We start from the raw sequence: 22,148 nt of genomic DNA on the forward strand, positions 1-22,148 counted from the left end.
CGGGACAAGCGTAACGAGGCTGCGTGCCGGGTGAGCGCCGTTCCGAGCGCCCGGCGTGAGCGCGGAGCTGGGTCCTTTATTTACCTCGGGGAAGGAGCGTCCTGCTACCTGCTTGGCGCCGTGTTTGTTAACGCAGCTTTTGTCCCAAACAGAAAGAATGGCTTTGGAGGGATTTCTCACTCAGGGATCCTGTCCAGTACTTTGAGGGAGTAATTCTTGAGGTGCCATCCAAATCACAAGGGATACGAGGACTTTTATTTATTTTTATTTTTTTCCATTTTTCCTCGCCCCTTTTCTTTGCTTTTTTGGCCCCCGGGAATGTGTGGCAGTGCTTTGTGTGGGGCGGTGGGGATGCTCGCAGGATGTCGGCTCTCTCGGCCGCCCGTGCCAAAGGATAAGGGGACGGCAGGAGGAGGGGGGGGGGGAAGGGGGGGCAGGTTGTTTTGAAAGTTGTTTGTGTGTTGAGAGCCGGTGGGAAAGTTCAGGCTTCCCCATTTGGAAAAGGCAAGGCTGGGTTCCGCTCTTCCAACATGCGCTTTCCATTTTTAGCTTCATTCAGACGCAGACAGCAGCTCCTTTCCTCTTCCTCTCCTTGTTTGTGTGACACTTTCTGAGGCAGCCTTTCCACAGGCAACCGAGTGGTCGTGCGGCCGTGACCCCGCACTTTCTTGGGCATGGAATATCTTTTTTTTTCTTGGAGGCATTAAGGAAGGGCTCTGAGAAAGGTACAGCGGTTGTCAGCCCAGGGATTTTTTCCTTTGTTTTGGTTCCCTCCTCGCTATGACCGAGGCTGGCATTTCAAGGCGCTGCTTCAGCCAGCGCAGCTTCGTTTACACACTGCTTTTTGGCTATTACTCAACTGTACCAGCTATCCTGCATACGCTTTTAAAGTGTCACAGACTGCTGCATTAGTCACGCTGTCTCAACGGAAACCACAACACTGAAGGACAATGAGGATTAAAGGCTGTTTTCTTATTTTCCAGGCTGCTACACAGTGTAGCTCGGACGCTGTGAGATTCAAGAATCTGGTGAAAGGGAGAGAGTGGACAATGAAAATGGACATGGAGGATGCTGACATGACCTTGTGGACGGAGGCCGATTTCGAAGAGAAGTGCACGTACATCGTCAATGACCACCCGTGGGACCCCAGTGCCGATGGAGGCACCCTCACTCAGGCAGAGGCTTCCTTGCCAAGGAACTTGACTTTCAAATATGCATCAAACTGCAAAGAGGTAAGCGGCGGTGCCCGGGGAAGGCTGGAGTCAGACGAGCCAAACCACAGCGCTTCAGAAAGTGTGTGCTCGCCTTGCCTTCCATTCCTTATTCACGCACGCTACGCCACCACCAAGCGCTGCCCACTGGCTTTTAGGATGGGACTGTGATAATGCTTTTAAGAAACGGTGAACGGGGCATCTGTCGTGTGGTATTTGCACTGGGAATCGCAGCCAACCTGTCTCTGAACCCGGCTCTGAGCCAATTCACAAACAGTTAAATTTTCACACAATTTGAACAGCATCTGAATAAGCATATTTAAACTGCGGGGTGGTTCCTTGTGCCAATTTCTAGACTGCTGTTTGCCAGGACCATTCATTGCTTCTGGCACAGAGATTAAAGTGCCTCGGTTGTCCAATAAATAGCTTCAAAAAAAGTAGAGGGAAAAAAAAAAAACAAAACACAAAAAAACACAACAAATTCCTGGAAATGTGTTTAATTATTTCTTTTTGTTTTCCCTTTGGTTATGGAATGGCTTTATTCTTTTCGTGAGCTCGCCATGGTCCCGACTTCCTAAGTTCTTCAATTCGGCATATGATTGAGGAGGTGGCAGTGGGACTGCAGTAAGCTGGACAGCAGGATAGCCATAGCTCAGGTTGACTTGTGTTTATCTGGGACAGCATCTTCACTGGTAGCTGGCCGTGCGAGTCCGTCCTAACCGTGTCCCTGGAGTGGGTGCATTCTTTGTTGTTGTTTCAGAAGGGCTGGAAAGAAATGAGCCCGGATGAGCAATTTGGTTTTGTGTTTACTCCTTCCTATAGAGTAGCTATTATAGCTAGGTGTGATGTTCAGCAGGGTAATAACCCAAGGGACAACCCTTCATTTCTCCTTGTGCTGTGACTTGTGGTGTGGCAGCTATTACCTGTGCTGCTGCTTTGGCTAAACACACTGACCACAGAGCTGGGAAGGAATACACTCATCTCTGTCTATCAAATGTTTCCTTCTAAAGCAGGTACTTGTTTAGTCCTGCATACAGAAGCAGGGCTGGACCCCCAGCTAGAGGGTATTGGCACTGTGCAATTGAGTTTGGCAGTGCCTTATACAATGCTTGGTAGGTTTGCTAAGAGGTTAAAGCTAAATTCCCATGTAAAATCGCTCCTCTCTTCCCATCTGCCCTGCCCTGCCCCGCAGAACTTGGCAGAGTAAGGACATGCTCCCAAAAAAAATCTCAAAACCTTGTTTGGCCTCACTGTATTGTGAGATGTGTCTGACTTTGGGCAGAGATAACGCCGCAGCTTCACTGTGTGATGCAGAGAGGTCTCCGGGCTGAAGGATGGGCTTGTGGCACAGGGCCCAGGCAGCTAGCCAGGGACTAACTGCCCAGCTCGGGCTTGGATCTGCAGCCACAGTAGTGAGTGTCCAAGGAGCTTTCAGAATTCCCAGCGCTGTGTTGGGACATATCAGCATGCAGTTTTCTTGTGGTAGAGCTGAGCTCAGTGAATCGAGGTGGGAGAATTGCTGTGATTGCTGTACAGGAGGTGGGGGGGAAGAGAAGTTGCTGAAGGGTTCCAAGTTCTTCCTTCTCAAGTATGATCCTCACAGCTCCTTGCTAGTGGGAGTCTGAATATAGGACATCCTCCTTTTGTTCTCCAGAGCTCCCCATGCTCAATTATTTGCACTGAATAGCACCTACTGGCAAGAGCAATGGGAACTCAGAAGCCCTTTCTGTTTCTAACGTAGCTCTGTAAAAAAGGGACTTGCTTATTTTCTGCGAAAGCTCTGGTGCTGTAACTGTGTGGACAGGTCACTTGTTTGCTGCTTGTCTGCGGGGTGAGATAGCTGTGTGTGGCACGGCCTGTTTGTCCTCTCAAGGCTCCTGGCACGAGGCATTAATTTTTTTGTATCTACCTTATAAGTCTTGATTTTGTTCAGTGGGGTCGGAGCTGGGTGTGTGTTTCTCTTAAGTGCCAGCTTCTGTGGGGTCACAGAGAGAGCCTGGCTCTGGTTTTGACCTCATGGAAAACCACCGGTGTCCTGACAGTGCAATAGGGTGGGATTTTTCACTTGCAAAAGTCTGAGGTAAGGCACTGGGGGATGCTTGCGTGCGTGTTCGCCAGCGGATCTCAGATGTGAGCTGTCTTCATTGTTAACTTTTGGGAGAACTGTGGCTTCATCTGGTTGAGAGTTTTAAATGCTGAGTCAATTTATTGACAAAAACATGTCTAATACACCGCTTGTGAAATGCTAAATACTGTCATGATTAGATCATGTGGTTGTCATGATTAGCATTGTATCTCCATTTGGAGAAGGAAAAGTACTGCGTGCCTGCCTAGGAGGGAGGAAGTACAAGCGTTGCTGTTTGGGGAGGGCTGCTTTTCGTGTTTCTTTTCCTCGCACGCTTTGTGAAGTGAGTAGTGCCTCTGTAAGAGCGTATTGAATTTGCGAGAGAGTCCATGACACATCATACTCTTGTTTATTCTTGGATCTCGATCGGGGATTTTTCTGAAGGACACATTTTTCGTTATGAGCTCACAGTATGTGTCAGCATTTTAAAAAATGAATTACTACTGCTCGTAACATTCTGGGCTGCTAGATTTACGTGAAGTCATTTATTTATTCCTATGCATGAATTATTTATCTTTGTTCCAGTTTTAGCACTTGTCAAAAATGGACAAAACACGGTGCCAAAATCACACTGAAGAAGGCCATATGTGAATAATCTTTTTCATTTCAAAGCATTTTTTTTTTCAATAGTTTTTCCCTTTGGCTTCACTTATAGCCCAAACAGCCCTCCTCAACATCAAGTGACAGTTATTCGGCTGCCTTGAATACTGCCAGTGCCCCATCCTGGCACCCCATCCTGTGCTCTTGACAGCAAGAACAGATCTCAGTGAGACAATAACTTATTGCATGTCTCTGATAAGGATACTATTCAGCAGCGGACGCTGCTCTGACAGTGATTTGGAGCTGTTACCAATGTACCTCACACACTTGCTCTCAGGCTTTTATTTTATTCATATATGATCAGAGAGGAAGCAGTCTGAAAACATTTCCTCTTGTGGCAGCTCTTTTAGAAAGTGTTAACTGAATGAAGGGTTAAATTTAGGTGGGTTTATACAACTGTAGACCTACTGCTTTATTCTAAAGCGCATGATGGCTTGTCCTGATTTGCATCTGGAAAATACTGTTATTTCACAGCGCACTGGGGCCAGTAAGATTTTTATATTTTTTTATGTATTGTTGTGTTTTTGTTATTCCTTTAAAGCTATTGGTCCCATTGTAAAATATCCTCCTCTTGAGGAATCCATCTGTGTAGTCATTTATTTCACTGCTCTCACTCCAAACGAAGCTGTAGGAGTGCTAGTCTCTTAAAGCTCTTGGTAACAGTGAACCTGCAGTCAGCGCTGCTCTGTCCTGTGTGGGAACTGTGGGCTTGTCGTGCTGCACACTGGCCTGCTGATGCTGACAGATGTGCTGAGGCAGCAGTGGGGCCAGCGCTGCCCATTAAAAGGTCCACTGGATGGGCTCCCCTCAGGCCAGCAGGGCATGGTGGCAGCTCAGCCCTTGCACCGTATTAGGACCCTGGTCAGTTCCAGGTCTGTGGCTCCCCACCATGCAGCCCCCCACTCCCCACAGCCCCAGGGTGCAGCTGTTGTTCCTTAAGGCTGGCTGGCAGAGCACTCTCTGTGCGTTCTCTCCTGCTGGGATGATGGTGAAGGAGGGAGAGCTCCTCTCAGCTTTCGCTGGAGTGCTAAGATCCAGCATCAACATCAGCATATCAGGTTTGGTTTAGTCCTCACAGTAGAAATGATGTTTTACTGAAAGGAAGGATATGTCTGTGGCTCAGTTGGATGAGTGCTAAAAGTTGTGAAGTGGCTGTAACTTAAAGAGAGAGGGAATACGTGTCAGTAAAGAAGATAATATTCTGCAAATAGCATTTTGCTTGCTTACTGCATAGGTTAGTTTGGCATGCTTGCAGGGGCTGTGTAAGTGCAGAAGGCTTTTATCAGTGCAAGCAGAACTGAGGCCACACTCCTCTCTTGTTTCCCTGCCATGAGACTGCTTTGGAAGGTCTCACCAGACGGAGAAATGTGCTGAAGGACACCTGGTGGACACAAGTCTGAAATGCCTCTCTGTGATGGCTTGTTGGCAGCCTGCAGCCAGCTTCCCCTCAGTCTGGGCATGCAGCTCCCTTGCTGTTTAGCTGCAGCCCTGAGCAGCTCCACACATTGTGGGCTTTTTTTAAGCTAATCCTGAAGCCACGGTGGGGCAGGAGCCCTTTTGGCTGTGCAAGGATCTGATAGTGGCTTGGAGCCTGGTGCTGGCTTGGCACATTGATCCCCATCCCCCAGAAGGCAGCCCTCCTCCACCACCAGCACTGATTCCTGGGGACACTGGTACCAGAAAGCCACGTTTGGTTCGAGATCAGCTGGGCAGCTTTAGTCTGATTCAGCAGAGCAAATACACACATGTCTAGAACTACTGCCAAAATCACCTTCTGATAGTAGGGAGTAAGAAGCTGCCCTCGTGTTGTGGGGAGGAAGCAAACACTCTATGGAAGTGGATATCAAAAAGCATCTGCTGTGTCAGAAGTGCCAGTGCACAGCGAGTGTTTCAAGTTGACTGGTTCAAGGAGTGATTTCTAGAGATTCTGAGAATTTCATTAAAGTCATTTTAATTAAGGGCAAGATATTTTAAAACCATGAAAAAAAAAAAAAAAAAGCTCAAGCTACCTTGCAGTCAAACTGGTAGGGTGTGCTGTATCTTGGTAGTGAACTTCTCTTGAGAGGGCAGATGGATGTAAATGAAGATATATGGGGAAGATGAGAAGAACATCTGCCTTTTTCAGCTCTCTATGAGAAATGTACAAGCAAGACAAAAATAAAACTGAGCCACTGAGCTTGTTTCAGCTTGTGGTAGGTGTAGGAAAATTTCTGGAAGTCCCTTTTTTGTCTCTTCAGTCCAGATGCACAGATCAATGGAGCATTTAACTGCTTTTACTGTTGACGTTTAATTTGTTTTGTGGTGTTCTGAAACACGTTAGAACACAGACAAGCGTGAACAACAACCACGCCACATACACCCAGCAATCTGTTTCCGGGTGGATTATCTCCTTGATGCTTGGGCTGCTATTTGTTCCCTTTATTTTGACATCTCACATGAAATTATGCCAGGCATTAGTTGGTTACTGGGATTTTTAATCTTAACCAGTACACAGACAAGTACTTCTCTGTCTCTCCCTTTCTCACACCGAAGGTGATGCAACAGAAGAAAATGTAGCATGAGAAAATCACAAGGCTTAGCTAATTTGTGAAGTGCTGTCTGCAGTTCAGGGTTTTTACCATCTTCTGCAGTGAAGGGCTGTTATAGGAAGAAATGAAATGCTCTCTGAAGTGAGCTATTTACAGGGTTTGGTGACTGCTAATCTGCTTTGGTAAGAATGTTGATTCCTTGCTGAGTACAGACAGCAGTAATCCCCATTCTCAGTGTTTATCAACAAACTCTGCTATTGCTGTCTTGTTCTGAGATCCTGATGAGCAAAAAGACAGTTATTAAGTGGCAAGATGTGTGAAGGGAACATGATGAATATGTTTTGCCAAGAAGGTTTGGTTTTAATACCAAATTGATGGGCTTTTTAACATCCTCTTTCTCCACTGTCTGAGCAGCGGGGTCAATCTTACATAGTCTTGGGTTTCTGGTTTACAGAATTGCTGTTTTAAAACGTTCTTTGGATGTATTAAATTTGGGAAGATTGGTGAGAAACAGAGAGGAACAAAACCAATAACTCAGCAGTGTTTTGCAAAGGGTTACTCCAAGGCACGTTCTTCTGAATAATGATGAATTGCTTCCTGATTTGTGGTCAGTGACTTTTTTTGGTATAATTACTGTCAAGAAGGAAGCTGAGCAACTAGAGTACATTTCTTAGACCTAGCAGTGGAGCATTTTCATCAAAACCTTTACGCCTTTTTGACCAAACCCACTTGTCATATGTTACCGGAACTGCTGCCTCCTTTCTATAAAAGAGGGTGATCTGTGAGTACATGTCCCACTGCCATTTCACGTTCTGTTTTGTATGCCACTACTGATGAGACAATTGTAGGTCTTGTTGTTGTTTTTCTCCTTTTATCTATCAAGGAGGGGTGTGGATTGAGAGGAGTAGGGGTAAAGTTTCGTTTTGACCTGGAAAGGCGGTCATTCCAATTGCTAACTGCAGCTGGCTACGTAGCAGCAAAGTGATTGATAGTTCTTGAATATTTTTATTTACTGGAACTAGACTCTAGAGGTTCCCTCTTAATAAGAAAAGTAACTTACAAAGTTGTTTGAAAATCTCTATGTATTTTGCTTAGTGTTTCTCCTTGTTTTTCTACAAAACATTTTTCAGGCAGTGTTCATCTTTGGCTTCCATACATCTTGGTAAGACTTTAGTGTCTAACAAAGCTGGTCATCCAGCACAGTTGTTAAAATACTTCTGTTTTGCTGACCTGCCGCTAAAAAATTTCATGTATGAGTTGTTTAACCTTGTAAGTTTGCAGGGCAGGGGAGAGGAAGGAAGAATTATCAATTTCTGCTGGCAACGGACTGATCCTGTGCTGCTCTTCTTGTAGGTCACTGGAGTTATAAGCAAAGAGTACATCCCAAAAGGAACGCGCTTTGGACCCCTGGTAGGAGAGATCTATACCAGCGATACGGTTCCCAAGAATGCGAACAGAAAATACTTTTGGCGGGTAAGCAGGAAAAAACAGCACCATGTTGTTGCAGTAAGCAGATCACTAAATGAGTACAGCTGAAAAGCTGGGTCACTTCCTGCTTCAGACCTGTGTGAATGCAGGGGGCAACTTTTGTGTGTTGCTGCCATGGAGGAGCAGGGTGAACACGGTGAGCTATGCTGAGTAAGCCTGTCTTGAATATATTGGGTGTGTAGGTGGAGAGAGCAAGGGAGATACCCAGCTCTTCCTGGCTCTGTCCTCTGAAGCAGATCAGTACTTGGTGGGATAAAGAAATAATTTCTGCTGCTTGCTGTAGGGACAGGTTATCTTGAATTTCTTCACAGTAGAAATTTATTCTTGTTTATGCAAATGTCAGGTATACCTGATTTTTTCAGCCATGAAGAAGTTGTGAAAGTACTGCATCATCTTTTTCTTTGGAATCATGGTATCTTTTAGGGTATTTTTTCCTGTTGTTGAATAGAACTGCTGTAGCACAGAGGTGGTGATCTTCAGCATGTATAATTCAAGCCGTAGGCTTTTCTAGTCTGCTTCAGAAAGCAAAGCCACGAATCGTAGAGAAAAGAAAATTCATTAAGTAAGTGCAAACAAACATTACAGGTGATGCTTAATTTCTATTCATCATTGTAAGTTGGAAGGGAGCACCAGCCAACTTGTTTTGGCATGAGCCTCTGTGTTGGGGAATATGCCTCCAGTTTATCAATTAACATAATCCTCAGTTTCCTTTGCAGACCCAATACTAATTTTTAGGGAACATTCTTTAAGCCCCATTTCTTCCATGGATTTTTTTTTTTTGCTGCCTTTAGCCATGTAGGCTGCATCTAAGTCAGTGGATTTGGGAGTACATCCAAGCCTCTGTGCCCAGGTGCCTCCCTGCCACATAGCAACATCGCAACCTCACATCCAGGTGAAACCTGGGGCAAGCACAGTTCTTCCTAGCTAATTGCATCATTTTGGTTTTCTCTGATCATCCTCATGCAATGTAATACAGCATTGCACAGGCAGTTTTATTTGCATGAGTGTTTGTACAAAGCAGGCAGCTGCTTTCGCATTCATTGGGCTACAGCGCTTTTCTTTTAGCTGAAGTTTTTGGAGCTCGTGTCTGACATAGGAAGAGATCAGTGTGCTGGCCCTAGCCCTGCCAGTGGTTTGTAATTTAGAGGACTCTGCGATCGGAGCTGCTCACCATCTTGCTTCATTCATACATGGCAGTGGGGAAGATGACATCATTTTCGTGATGTGATTTTAAGCAAGGGGATCCTTGGAACTAATATCCTAGGAGCCATCTAAGCATCATTAAATTCCCAGCTATAATCTCTTGATTCGTTCAAGATATACTGCTGCGCTGAAGATGAATTCTTTCCTATGGGGCTGAAGCAGGCCTGCATATGCAAAGGAAATTGTGGGAGATAACTTCCCACATGTTGCTGAAGGCACTCCTGGCTCGCTGGTGGGCGCAGGAACATCTGCAGCACGCAGGGGGATGCTCGAGGGGAGCGGGGCCAGCGTCATTTCTGGGAACCGCACTGTGACTCAGCACATCTGCTCTCTTCTTACCCAGAAGAAGTGGGAGCCAAGCAGGGCAACTAGGCCAGGGTGGCGGGGGTGTAGGCCCTGTCCCATCCCATGCTGGCCCTGGGGAGCAGTCAGGGCAGGGCGCTGAGTGCTGCGGCCCTGCGTCGTTCCTGGAAGTTTGCGAGCTGGGGTGAGCGGAGAAACTTTGATGGCTCTTCTTGAGACAGCAGAAATTCACCCATCTCCCTTCCATTTTCTCATAACAAACACACCGCAAAATCTCTCGCAGGCCGCTTTGATGAGGCCACATGTATTTCCCCCTTCTCAGTTTACAGGAAGTTACTCTTAAAGAAAGTGATTCTGGTGTTTATGGCCCGCGTTAAAGGGCCAGGCTGCCTCGCCCCTCAGCGCTGGCGGCTGTCGGGGCAGCGAGGAGAGGTCCAGGCAGAGAGGAGAGGTCCAGGCGGACGGCAGGCCCGGCATGCCCATCCGATGGTGTGGGCACAAAGGCAGGAGCAGGCCGCCCAGCATTCTCCTCCTTGCAACAAGCTGTGTGTTGTGTCTCTCCTTCTGGAGGCATTTCCTGCCCAAGGAGACTTGTCACTGGGGCAGGCTGCTCCCTTTCATGTGCCCAGTCATTTAATTTGCAAGCTGGGGAACTCCATTTCATCCAGCGTGGAGCCAGTTCTCCCCGAGAGCAAGGGATGTGTCCGGAACAGATGAGTCTCCTGGAGGGTTTTTCCTTTTTTCTCTCTCTCTTTTTTTTTTTTTTTAAACATACTCCTCCTATTCTTCCCACTTTAAGAAACAGCAACTTCTCCCAGTGACTGGGACTTTTTCTCCCCCAAGCTACAGAGCACTGTGTAGCTCCACATATTCGTTCCCTTCCATGGACAAGTCAGAGCGTGTCCCTTGATAGGAAAAGTGACTTCTCATCGACTGGCCTCTTTCCAGGTCTTCGCTGAGTTACGGCAGGTGAAGTTCATCTCTGCCTCGCCCAGCCTTCCTACAAAAGGGCTACAGTCCAACTGTGAGCAAGTGTTGCTTTAGGACTCTGGGGAGGGGGGTGGAGGATGTTTGCATAGTTTAAACCTTTGGGCGGGGGTGGTAGGAAACTGCAAGTACAGAGGCCATAGAAAAAGGTGAGAAAGACTCTGACGTAGCACAGCCAGTCAGTCTTATACACAGGTGACTCAAAGCGTTAATGCAAGCATGCACTCAGACCTGCAGTCATTAGTATCGCCCAGCTGTTGATCATAGCACCGGGAAAAGGACTCGGGCAGGGAGAGTACTTTGCGTTTCAGATTTTGTGTCTGATTTGCCCGTACTGGCAAAGCTACACAAGCTGAGCAGGGATGGAAAAGGTAGCTGTGTCCTTGCCTTTGAAAAGCATTTCTTTTCTTAAAACAGAGAATATCATAATTGGAATGGGAAGAAACCCAGCTTGAACTCTTACTTCAGTAATAATATCTGCTCAGTTTTTTCTTGAAAGCTTTTTTTTTTTTTTTTTTTTTTTTTTTTTTTCTTTTTTTCCCCTGAACTTATCATTTTTCCACTGTGGACTCTGTGCACGCATGTTGAGTACCGTGCATATATATATGCTCATAGGCACTTCCTCTGTGTTCCAGATCTATTCAAGTGGTGAGCTTCACCACTTCATTGATGGATTTAACGAGGACAAGAGCAACTGGATGCGTTATGTAAACCCTGGCTACTCAGTTCAGGAGCAGAACTTGGCAGCCTGTCAGAATGGAATGAACATCTACTTCTACACTATCAAGCCTATCCCTGCCAACCAAGAGCTGCTTGTGTGGTATTGCCGAGACTTTGCAGAGAGGCTGCACTATCCCTCCTCCAGAGAGCTGACAATGATGAACTTCAGTAAGTGCATTACAGTATGAGCAAAGAATGCTAGTAATGTCTCTTCTGCCTGTATGATCTAATAATAAGTTCTATAATTACACAGCTACATCATCTGTTGTGTCACAGTAGGTAGCTTGGAGTGGAAAAGGGGAATTAAAAAAAAAATAAAAAAATACAGCAGAATGAGTTCCCTGTGCCTATACAAATGTAAACAGACTACTAAAAATCTCAACAGTTACTGTTCTTTATAGAACAGCTACTGAGCATTATCTGGTGAAATTCTGGACAAGACAACCTGAAGATATCCTCTCCCTTAGAACCATAGCTGCTGGTTCACACTTTCAAGTCCAGATCTCACAGAGTATCGAACAAAAGTCTTGCTTTGATAGCATATCTGAAAAGCTGTCCAGTCATTTTCTAGAAGTGCTGCCCTTACTGTACAAGGAAGTGGCTGTGTGCCATGACTTTGTCTGGGTGTCTGACAAAATATATGTTGACTGCATAATGTTCTTCAGGCCTAGCATCTAAGGTTACTTATCTTCTGGGAGCAAACCTCGTGTGTTCTTTCTCATCTGGTTTCTTATATTTTAGGCTTGGTGTATTCTGTCCTCATTTCTTGGCTGCATAGTGCAGCTTTCATTTTCTGTTCAAAAATAATAGCACAGGGGAAGAGGTATTTCCAGGAGTTTATCTTTGGGTTCCGCTGTGGTTTCTTACCATTTCCAGCCTCAGTGCTCTACTCATAGCATTAATCACTGCATGGCATCTCACCCAGAGTCCCTTGAAGAGGAGGAGTGATTCCTGCTGACTTCTTATTCAGTTCTTAGGCGTCCTTGCCTCCTGTTAGCTGCTCTGAGACTGAGCAGAGCATTCTTTTGTCCTTCTGCCAGCGCCAATGCTGAAATTTGAAGCAAAACTGAAATCAGTTTGGTTTTTTGTTTTTGGTTTTTTTTTGTATACAAAGGGCTGTTTACTGTTACTTGGCAACAAACAATGTGTTATAAAATATCAGTGTTACTTTGGGGGTCGTTAGAGCTAAAATGCATCCCTGCATCATGAAAATGACATCAGGTTGAAATTAATCAAAAGTACATCTGTCGTCCATGAATGTCTCCCTTTCACCAGATTTTGGTCTTTGTCTTCCACTACTAAACATAACACAATATAGAAGAAAATTTGCTTTCTTTTAAGGAAGAAGAAGAGAAGGGGGTGGGGGGAATGTCTTGTGCTGCTATATTCTCTGTTGAAGAAATATATCGCTTATTCTGTCATCTTTGCGTGTATGTCAGTTTGCCAGTAGCTGTGCAGGTTTATTTCCTGACATGATGAACTGTTGGATTTCCAGTGGGGCCTGCAGTTGGGACAAGTCAATAGTATTGAGGATCCCCATGGATGAGGAGCTTGGAAAGATCTAGCCAGAGCTGGCTGGCCACTAACTGGATAGATATACAAATACAGCCACAGTTTCTTACACCTTCTGTCACCTTAGGTTACCTTACAGAAGTAGTAAGGAATGTGTTTGCTAAGTGTCAACAACAGTAACTGTAACCCAGTTACTCATGTCAAAATGAGGTTTGTTTAAACAGATTGAATATTTCATTCTAATAAAAGCAGGTTTAATACCTGGATTTGAAGTGGCTGGGTCTTGAGCAACAGTTGTATAGCTCAGTCTTAACATTAGCAGGGATCTCCCTTCCAGACACTGAGGCTGAAGCATCCCTTCTTCCTTTTAAAGATAATTATTGAAACTACTTAGATATTTATGTTAAACCCCTCCACGTAAAGAAAATGAGAAAAGAGCTAAAGTTTATCAGCTTTTTAAGCATCTCCTACTGACAGTAACAGCTCTCTCATTTTTATCTTTTTTCCTCCACCTTAATGATGAACACGCTTAAGCCCGAGACCTACTATTAGGCCAGAAACCCTTCACATACTGTAAGATTTGAGTACCCTTAGCATTTCGATGCCCTTTCTTAAGAAAAACAAAACAAAAAAGAAGTCCAGAGGTCTCTCGAAGACGCTTATTTACTGCAGGGCCTGTAGCAGCCGTGCGGGTGGGGATGTTTTTCTAACATTAATACTGGAACCAGATGAGTATAAAGCAAATGTCAGCACCGTGCAGCTTTCTTCTTCCCCTTCCTCCCAGACTACTTCTTGTAGTTAAATTTAAAACTAGCAAGCACTCCCCCAGCCTCTCCAGCATTTCATTGTAAAGAGAGCTTGGCCCAGGCCTCCTCACAGTTTGTTCATCTATGGCTGAAATGCAGGTGGCTTGTCCCTGAGTTGTTCACGTAACACTCTGGCTGCAGATGGGGCTTTGCCCCATCAAAGCACTTTAACGCAGTCTTAGAGGCTGAAATCAGTGCTTGAGGGACCCTTCCACTGGCCACTCCCCTAGGAAAGCTCTTGCCAGCTAAGGGAATCACTAATATCAGTGTTTCAAGTGGCATGGCTTTCCTCAGAGGAGCAGCCAAGCATCACCTCTCTCCCACCTCCTGGCTGCTGGTTTTGGCATCTTTTGAGGAGAAGGAAGGCAAAGCTAGGGTTCAGATCCCATCAGGGTTCCTCTTTGCTAGGACATGCACTAGTGAAGTGTGGGACAGTGGCACCAGTAGACCACAGTGCATTCAGACCCAGTTCCATCCCTCTGCCATGTCTTGGTTGTGCAGAAAGTTTTGGTGGGGATGAAGGGTGGTCTGGGGTATGCACTGATAGAGAATATCCAGTGTCACCTCAGTTTTACCAGCTTAAACTATAGGCAGATGCTTTAGGTGCCACAGGGGCTTTGGGATCACAGCCCTAACCTTTAGCACCTCAGATCCTCTCTAAGTACCAGAGCGGGATGGACCTCCAGGGAAAAAATGTATCAGAATTTCTCTGGCTTTATTTCCTGTAATTAGTGGCCTCAAAAATGAGAGAACTACCACTTTGGAGCATAAATATATTTACACGTCCACATATAACATCTACTTGCCTCTGTAACAGCAAACTTTCAAATTAAAGGTAACTTCTCCAGCATTAGTTCAATTGTACCGTAGAAGGAAAGCATCCAGATCCAAGACAGCAATTAGGCATGCACTTAGTTATGGGTTTAACCCTGTCCTCTGTGTTTTCATGAACTGGGGCCTTTGACCCAGTCCTTCAGACGCTGAAGCACACACCTACCTTCTCGGCCATGATTAGCTCTGATTGAAGCTACACAACCTCAAGCAGATGCTGAGGTGCCTGCGAGGGTTGCACAACTGTGGTAGAAACAAGACTCCACTCCGTCCTGGGGGAAGAAACTGAGTCTCATTTCAACACATTCCCTTTTCCTTTCCGCCTGTTTTGAAGCTGCTAGTGTTTTTTTCCATCAAGATTTGAGACATCAGACATTGTCATGTCGTACAGTAAATTGTTTTAAGTGTGATGGCAAGTTTACTGTGTCCTGCAGACCAAAATATTTGATTTTGATACATTTTAGGTGTGCTTCTTAGCCTTACTGCATTGGAATCGACTGTTTATCCATGATATTCTAGCTGTTCGGATTAGCAAACAAACTGGGGATATTTGTTTAGGGATCCCACATAACCTAGCATTTCATTCCTACTTATCATAACAGCTTTATTTTGAAAAGAAGGGTGGAGAGGGCAATAGTGTTTTTTTACTTCTAAAAACAAAATACAATTGCATTGACTCAGGTCATGACTATTTGATAATAATGTTCACGTATTGCAATCATGTGATGCAACTTCCTGCTATTCATGTCGTGTTTGTCTCATCAGTCAAGCACAGGCAGGTGACATCTTATTTTGGTCAAGTTTCAGAAAGAAGTTTGAGTTCAGGGAAGACGGGTTCCATATTTGGGGAACACTTGGCAGTTTCTTTGTGCTTTGTGAACAGTTTCTGTGAGGTTTTACTTATTCTTTTGTATTCTGTGAATATTTTAATGCTTGGTTTTAAAGTGCAATGTATTCTTGCTTTCATGACACTGACCTTCATAAATTTGTCGTTAGCTAACGCATGCTCTTTGCTTTCCCTTTTGTTTATGGTCAGTTTCACTTTCTGGTTTTAAAGCTTTTCTGTTTGGGTCCAAAGGAAACATCTGCATTTGTTTAAAAAGTGCCTACTGGAATCTTCAAATGGGCTGAGGAAAATGATTTTCAAATTGTATACAAAGTTCTCACTGCAAAACCAGAATTTGGGGCTGAAGTTGACTTAATACTGAGGATTATTTGAAGGCATCTCTGAAGTCCTTCTCTAAGCAAAACGTTTTCAAAGTCAAGACACACTGCCTTGGACGCATTAAGAAAATAGATGATCAAATTATAGACTTCTGAATGTTGGTCTCCACTCTCATTTTGAGTGGAAACACTCTTTGTTTTGCCTACTTCACAACTTCGAGGTTCTCTTTCTACTAGCAAAAGCGTGCTTAATTTAGATCAAAAATGTGAATTGGCATAATTAAGCTTCACCGCTCAAAATGTTCAGCACCATTTCACTCCTGAAATTACTATTGAAATTACTGTCTACCTACAACCGTTTTTCAAGTTTTTAGATCATTGTTTTTATGAAGCCTTTCTCAGGCTATAGCTGGGAGCTCAAGCATTGAGCAAAACCGACAGCACGGCAGCTGTCTGTAACTGGAACACCCACACTGGAGTGACTTCAGGCAGCCCCTCCACTCACATTTCATTAATACTTAAAAGTAACAGGAGTTCTGTCCCCTTTCCTCTCGCACGCACTCATAAGTCTCAGATCTGAGTAAATGATCTGTTGACCTCAGTGAGAAGTGGATCAGGCTCTGAAGGAGGCACGTCTGTTGGCTTTTTTTCCCCTCAGATCAGTAAGTTGCTAATGCAACTGCATTGTTCTTCTTTCGTCATGAACTTCTTTTCTGTGTGCCTGCCTGACCACAGAAACAATACAGATCTTGGAAGATTGTGTGCCTTTATCTATTATATATGTGTGTGCTGGGAGAAGTGGGGTGGAGAGAGAAGCATGGTAAGAGAGAGACATGGTGATTAGTAACAAATCTAAAAACAAAAGATTAAAAAAAAACAATCCATTTGTAAAAAATAAATCTCTCTAACTTTGAAGTGTGGCTGCTTTAAGAGCAGTAAGAAAGGTTATAAAACCTCTCAGTCAGTTTCAGCCCTGGTTTAAATCCACGTTCAGCATAAAACATCACAACCTCTCCTTGGCTTTTGACATTACCTTCTCTTGTTTTACACGGTGCTGTTTGTATTTTGATCTCTGGTGTCGTGAGTCTTCCTCAGTCTTGGGTAATGGGGGAAAAGTCAGGAGGGGATTTATGGAGCAGAGATGACCTCCAAGCTAAAGAGAGCTGTCACGGTTAGACTTGGAAAATAATCCTTAAATGTTCCGATTTCTGTTGCATGTGAAAATTAATAGGAAGGAAGGCTTTATTGGGAGCTTTGAAGGGAAAGAAAGAACCACTATCTTCTTTCTGTCAAGTTAGGCTGTTGGGCAGCTGTGCACAGCAAGTTAAGTTCTCCACGTGAGCTTCCTCTCTGTCGCTCGCCTCACTGGCTCTCTCTGGCACATCAGGCACGTACCTCCCCACCCTCGGCTTTACCCTTGTGACAGTGAGAGAGAGCCCTTCCTCCAGCTGAGGCGTCTGGGTTTCTCTATCACTTTTCCAACAGCGCTGGCACTTCTCCTTCCTCTTCCCCTCCCCCAGGACTTGTTTTTTTCTTTAAAAACGAAAAGTGTCAATTTGAACTTCCTGCTTGACAGACCCCACAGAGAAACTGATAGTGGCCTGATAAGGTGGTATTTATTTATTCTGCTGTGAGGCTTCACAAGTCCCTCCCTCTCCCAGCCCACCCCCCCGCCCAGCTTTCAATACTTCCGATCCCAATACTTCCCGTTGCTGATAGTGTCACTGGGAATGTTTGCTCAGAGATTCTGGCGTGGTGACAGGCCAGGATAAGGAGATGGAGATAACGCTATCCGCTGTGCCAGTGTGGGGGGCTTCTTAAACCTAGCAGACCTAGATGTCCTACCCCAAAACCCGAGTGGGCATTTAGAAACGAGTACGGACAAAATGACAGAAGAAAAGCGGATGATTTCTAATGTCAGACAACATGACCTGTTGTCAGCTTGTTGTTGAAACAGCTCTGAATTGAACATTAACGTCGAATAAAGTAGTCGGAAAGCCATCTGCACAATTACGTGTGTGCTTGCTGTACAACACAACCTATATTTGATCATGAATACTTTAATTGACCACGTCTATGTTCAATCACATTCCGTTGCAACTTGACCATAGACAATCTGCCTGCATATCTCAAATTAGATGTGCTTGCTGCCAGACAAATGCTGTTTGAAAAAAGATGCTACTGTAAAAGCGGGTTGCTGTGAGCAGGAGCATGTTTTGAAAGCAGCTGTTTTCTTGGATACGTTTAATAAATGGCAGTTTCTTTGCCTTATAGGGTAATGTTGCCAAATGATAGATGCCGTGAGGGTAGTGAATAGTGAAGCAAAGAATCTGCGTTGAAAGCGGTGTGGTCATTGCCTGTTTCCATCTTCCTCACTGGGTTTAGCCGGTCCGTCAGAAATTAGAAACAACTGTTTCTCAGCCCAGTTAGCAAAGGAAGAACTGTCAGTCACAGAAGCAGAAATTTGGCAGAAGGGCTGCGATACTTTGGAGTCACGTACCTTCAGCACTGACTTGCGTCTCCTGATGGAAAACCTTGCGCATAGCTAACCACTAAGATGAAACCTTCCTGTAGTTTTTTCCCTATAATAAAACATCTTACAAGTCATCATTTTGTGATTATGTAACTGCTAACTTTGGGAGATTAGATACAAGTAGGGTTCTTTCTTTTCTGTCCTCCAGTGGGCTGTTTGTATTATATTATGTCCAGATAAGAAGGTAGAGTCTTTGAATACAAACAGTCTGCGTATGTGCTGAACTGAGCCAAATGGATGTTAGCTTCTATTTCCTTCTAAATGCACATTTCTTTTTTCTTCTTTCTTTCTTTTTTTTTTTTAAAGTACATTTCAACTTAAGCTGGAGCCAACCAGTCTTGCTTTCTTTTGCTTTGCTTCAGCATTTTTTTTATAAAGTACAGCTGTAAGCAGAGGAGTTTTGCATAGACTGAATGCCACAGAAATCTGCAGTAAATAGTCTGCTTTGTTGTAGATGTTCCTAAGCAGTATATTTAATGAGTAATGATCTGTTTACTGATGGAGAATACCTTCTCTTTGAAGAAGGCTTTCATCCTAGCCAGTCATGGGCTTTTTGGTACTGTAAGTAATTGAACTGGCTGGTGAAGTGACTGCTGCGGTTTGGCAAAAGCCGATTTGTCATGCCTTGTTATTTTAGTGAGGAACATTTCTGGGAGCTTGTGTTCTGTAAAGTCCTTCTGGTAAACCTGTATTGTGAGGAAATGCTTGTTACCACATTTGCTAGAAGTACAGCTTGAAGAGATATCCAGCGGTGAAGCTGGTCGAATTTAAGGGGAAAGTACAGAGAAATCAGTTTGCAAAGCAGAGACTATCGCTCTGCAAATGAATCACTGTCCAGATCTGTACAAACTGGTAGTTGTCCCTTAAATTAACAGTGTTTTTGTTTTTTTCTTGTTTTTGTTTTGTTTTATTTTGTTTTGTTTGTTAATGCCTTCATGCCAGCAGGATTTTTTTTGCACAAAAGTTTATTTTTTAGTGAATTAATTTTATTTTTATCTCTGGCAGTGGCCCATCCTTCCCACTAAGCTTGTAGGAGTTAAATTGTGTTTTGAAAAGAGATAATGAAGGTGGCTTATCTAAATAATTACCTTGTCTTCGTATTTCAGCACAAACCCACGTTAATCCAAAGCAGCACAGTGCTGATAAAGATGAGCTTTATCAGAAGAGTGTCCCAAAGAAGGAGCACAGTGTGAAAGAAATCCTGAAAATGGAATCCAGTCCTCCAAAAGGGAAAGACTTCTTCCAGACCAACATTTCACCGGTTACTCCAGAAAAGGACTTGGATGATTTGCGTAAGAACTATAGCCCAGAGAGGTGTTTCTTCCCTCGAGTTGTCTACCCGATCCGACCTCACATTCCAGAAGACTATCTGAAAGCTTCCTTAGCGTATGGGATGGACAGACCCAGCTACATTACTCACTCACCCATCCAGTCATCTACTACACCAAGTCCTTCCGGGAGGAGCAGTCCAGACCAAAGTTTAAAGAGTTCAAGCCCTCACAGCAGCCCAGGGGTCACAGTTTCACCTCTGGCACCAACTTCCCAAGAGCACAGAGAGTCATACTCATACCTGAATGGATCCTATGGCTCAGAAGGATTGGGTTCTTATCCTGGATATGCTCCCCCTAGCCACCTCCCATCCGCCTTTCTACCATCCTATAGCCCTCACTACCCCAAATTTCTGTTACCTCCATTCAATATGAGCTGTAATAACCTGAGCGCTTTGAACAATATCAACGGCATCAACAATTTCAATCTCTTCCCACGGATGTATCCCCTTTATGGCAACCTGCTCAGTGGAGGTAGCCTTTCCCACCACATGTTGAACCCCACCACACTCCCCAGCTCATTGCCCAGCGAAGGAAGCCGTCGATTGCTGCAGCCCGATCATCCAAGAGACTTCCTCATACCAGCACCTAACAGTGCCTTCTCTATCACGGGCGCTGCTGCCAGCATGAAGGACAAGCCATGCAGCCCCACCAGCGGGTCACCCACAGCTGGTACAGCAGCCAGTTCAGAACACATAATGCAACCTAAACCTACCTCAGTGGTGTTGGCTGCCACCGGCGGTGAAGAAGCCATGAATCTCATTAAAAGCAAGAGGAATGTGACTGGTTACAAAACCCTCCCGTACCCACTGAAGAAGCAGAACGGGAAGATCAAGTATGAATGCAACGTTTGCTCCAAGACTTTTGGCCAGCTCTCCAATCTGAAGGTAGGTGGTGGAGACTAAGACACGCAGGCTCACTGCAAGGCTCCAATTTCTCCCTGTAGGTTTTCTAGGAAAAGCGGGGACAAGGCTTTGGTGCTTGGCAGGCTATTGGTCAGTCTGAGCTTTATACTGCATCCCCCACCAAGAAAGGGTGGCTGCAGAGACAATTCCTTAACATTTACGCCACCTAATTAACTAGATAGCAGTGCGTTTTGGCAGTGAGAGGCTTCTGCTAACTTTAGAAGACATCTGAAAGTGCTTTCTTTGCGTTACTGGAAACTGCTATTTGTTAATTGCTTTGTTTCTCCCTAGGTGCACCTCCGAGTACACAGCGGAGAGAGACCGTTTAAATGCCAGACTTGCAATAAAGGCTTCACACAGCTGGCTCACCTCCAGAAGCACTATCTGGTACACACGGGAGAGAAGCCCCACGAGTGTCAGGTATGTAACACACTCAGAGGCAGCTTCCCTTGGAGGCTGACGGGACAGCAGGGCTGGTGCCCTCCTTGCCCTCTGTGCACAGCCCGTGTGGCGAGCTGCGTGACAAACCGGCAACTGCTAAGGATTCACATCCGTGTCACAGCTGTTTCCAGACCTGGTGTACCAGTGTCTGTGAAACAGCATGGTTGCCTTCAGCCTGCTAGGGCAGCATCTGCCTGATACAATTTTGCCATCACCACACTCAAAATGCTATTCAGCAATATTTGAAATAGAAAAGCTGGGGATTTTTTTTTTTCCCCTGGTGAGAAAGTGTGAAGATATAAAAAGCCGCTGCTTCATCCTGCCATCTCCTCCTAGGTGTCTGATTTAAAGCATAAAATCCCCTCCCACTCACTTGGTGTTTCTCTGCCACTCCCCTTAGGTTTGTCACAAGCGGTTTAGCAGCACCAGCAATCTCAAAACCCACCTGCGGCTCCACTCTGGAGAGAAGCCTTACCAGTGCAAGCTGTGCCCAGCCAAATTCACCCAGTTCGTGCACCTGAAGCTGCACAAGCGTCTCCACACCCGGGAGCGTCCCCACAAATGCATCCACTGCCACAAGAGCTACATTCACCTCTGCAGCCTCCAGGTCCACCTGAAGGGCAACTGCCCTGTCGCCCCAGCCTCCGGCCTCTCGATGGAGGAGCTGAACCGAATCAATGAGGAGATCGAGAAGTTCGACATCAGTGACAATGCCGACAAGCTGGAAGAGGTGGAGGACAATATCGACTTAACGTCCATCGTGGAGAAGGATATACTGACCGTGCTCAGAAGGGAAATGGAAGGAGCTAATCTCAAAGTATCTTTACAGAGGAACCTGGGAAACGGACTTATCTCCTCAGGATGCAACCTTTACGAGTCTTCAGATATGTCAATTATGAAGTTGCCTCACGGTCACCCACTACCTCTGTTACCTGTAAAGGTCAAGCAAGAAACAGTTGAACCAATGGACCCTTAAGACTTTTTGGCAAAGTGATTTTTTTTATTTATGACTTGGCAAGTCAGGGTGCCTGTAGCAGTTGCTTGTACATAGTTTCAATGCTGCAAAGCAATCTTGGCTTACAGTAGTGTCCCTACGCTCTCCAGCTGAAAGAAGGAACTCCAAAGTTACTGTTTTCTCAGGGCATAAAAAGAGGCAAAGGACTGTGCGTTGCCTCGCCAGTTACTAAAAGACAATCATCTATCCGTAATTATTTTTTCAATGGTAGTACTTCATAATTTATTATGCAATTTATCATTCTAAAAGCAATAATTAGAAAAATGTTTACAATGACTGGAAAATTCATTGTAATTTTTACTTTTAAGTGTTTTTATTTTTTGTTTTATGGCCATTCTTCATAGAGGTTTTTTTTTTTTCCTGCACATCTGCTTTAAGAACCTAAGACTGGGGTTTTCAGTAACCATGTTTTATGTACCAATGTCTTTTAAACAATCGTGTTTTCTTT

At 44.8% G+C, this 22,148-nt stretch overlaps 1 protein-coding gene across 2 annotated transcripts; it reads left to right on the top strand.

Annotated features, from left to right (window-relative positions):
* The first annotated feature begins 950 nt into the window (after positions 1 to 950).
* On the top strand, positions 951 to 21,794 carry PRDM1 (PR/SET domain 1). Of its 2 annotated transcripts, XM_072332900.1 has the most exons (6): positions 951 to 1,232; positions 7,818 to 7,937; positions 11,081 to 11,333; positions 19,118 to 20,226; positions 20,536 to 20,664; positions 21,086 to 21,794. In XM_072332900.1, the coding sequence occupies exons 1-6, from the start codon at positions 951 to 953 to the stop codon at positions 21,659 to 21,661; spliced, it is 2,469 nt and encodes an 822-aa protein (XP_072189001.1). In that variant the 3' UTR covers positions 21,662 to 21,794. The 2 variants fall into 2 exon arrangements, with proteins under 2 accessions (XP_072189001.1, XP_072189002.1); XM_072332901.1 differs by lacking the exons at positions 951 to 1,232; positions 7,818 to 7,937 and adding an exon at positions 10,808 to 10,816.
* The last annotated feature ends 354 nt before the right edge of the window (positions 21,795 to 22,148 follow it).

Source organism: Excalfactoria chinensis, chromosome 3, assembly GCF_039878825.1.
Source record: "Excalfactoria chinensis isolate bCotChi1 chromosome 3, bCotChi1.hap2, whole genome shotgun sequence".
Lineage (NCBI taxonomy): Eukaryota > Metazoa > Chordata > Aves > Galliformes > Phasianidae > Excalfactoria > Excalfactoria chinensis.

What these genes read in the sequence shown, in the direction of transcription:
- PRDM1 (XM_072332900.1), top strand. Translation starts at nt 951, where the DNA reads ATGAGGATTAAAGGCTGTTTTCTTATTTTCCAGGCTGCTACACAGTGT. An exon ending in GCTGACAATGATGAACTTCA is followed by an intron (nt 11,334 to 19,117) that starts GTAAGTGCATTA and finishes TTCGTATTTCAG; the next exon opens with CACAAACCCACGTTAATCCA. An exon ending in GCCAGCTCTCCAATCTGAAG is followed by an intron (nt 20,227 to 20,535) that starts GTAGGTGGTGGA and finishes GTTTCTCCCTAG; the next exon opens with GTGCACCTCCGAGTACACAG.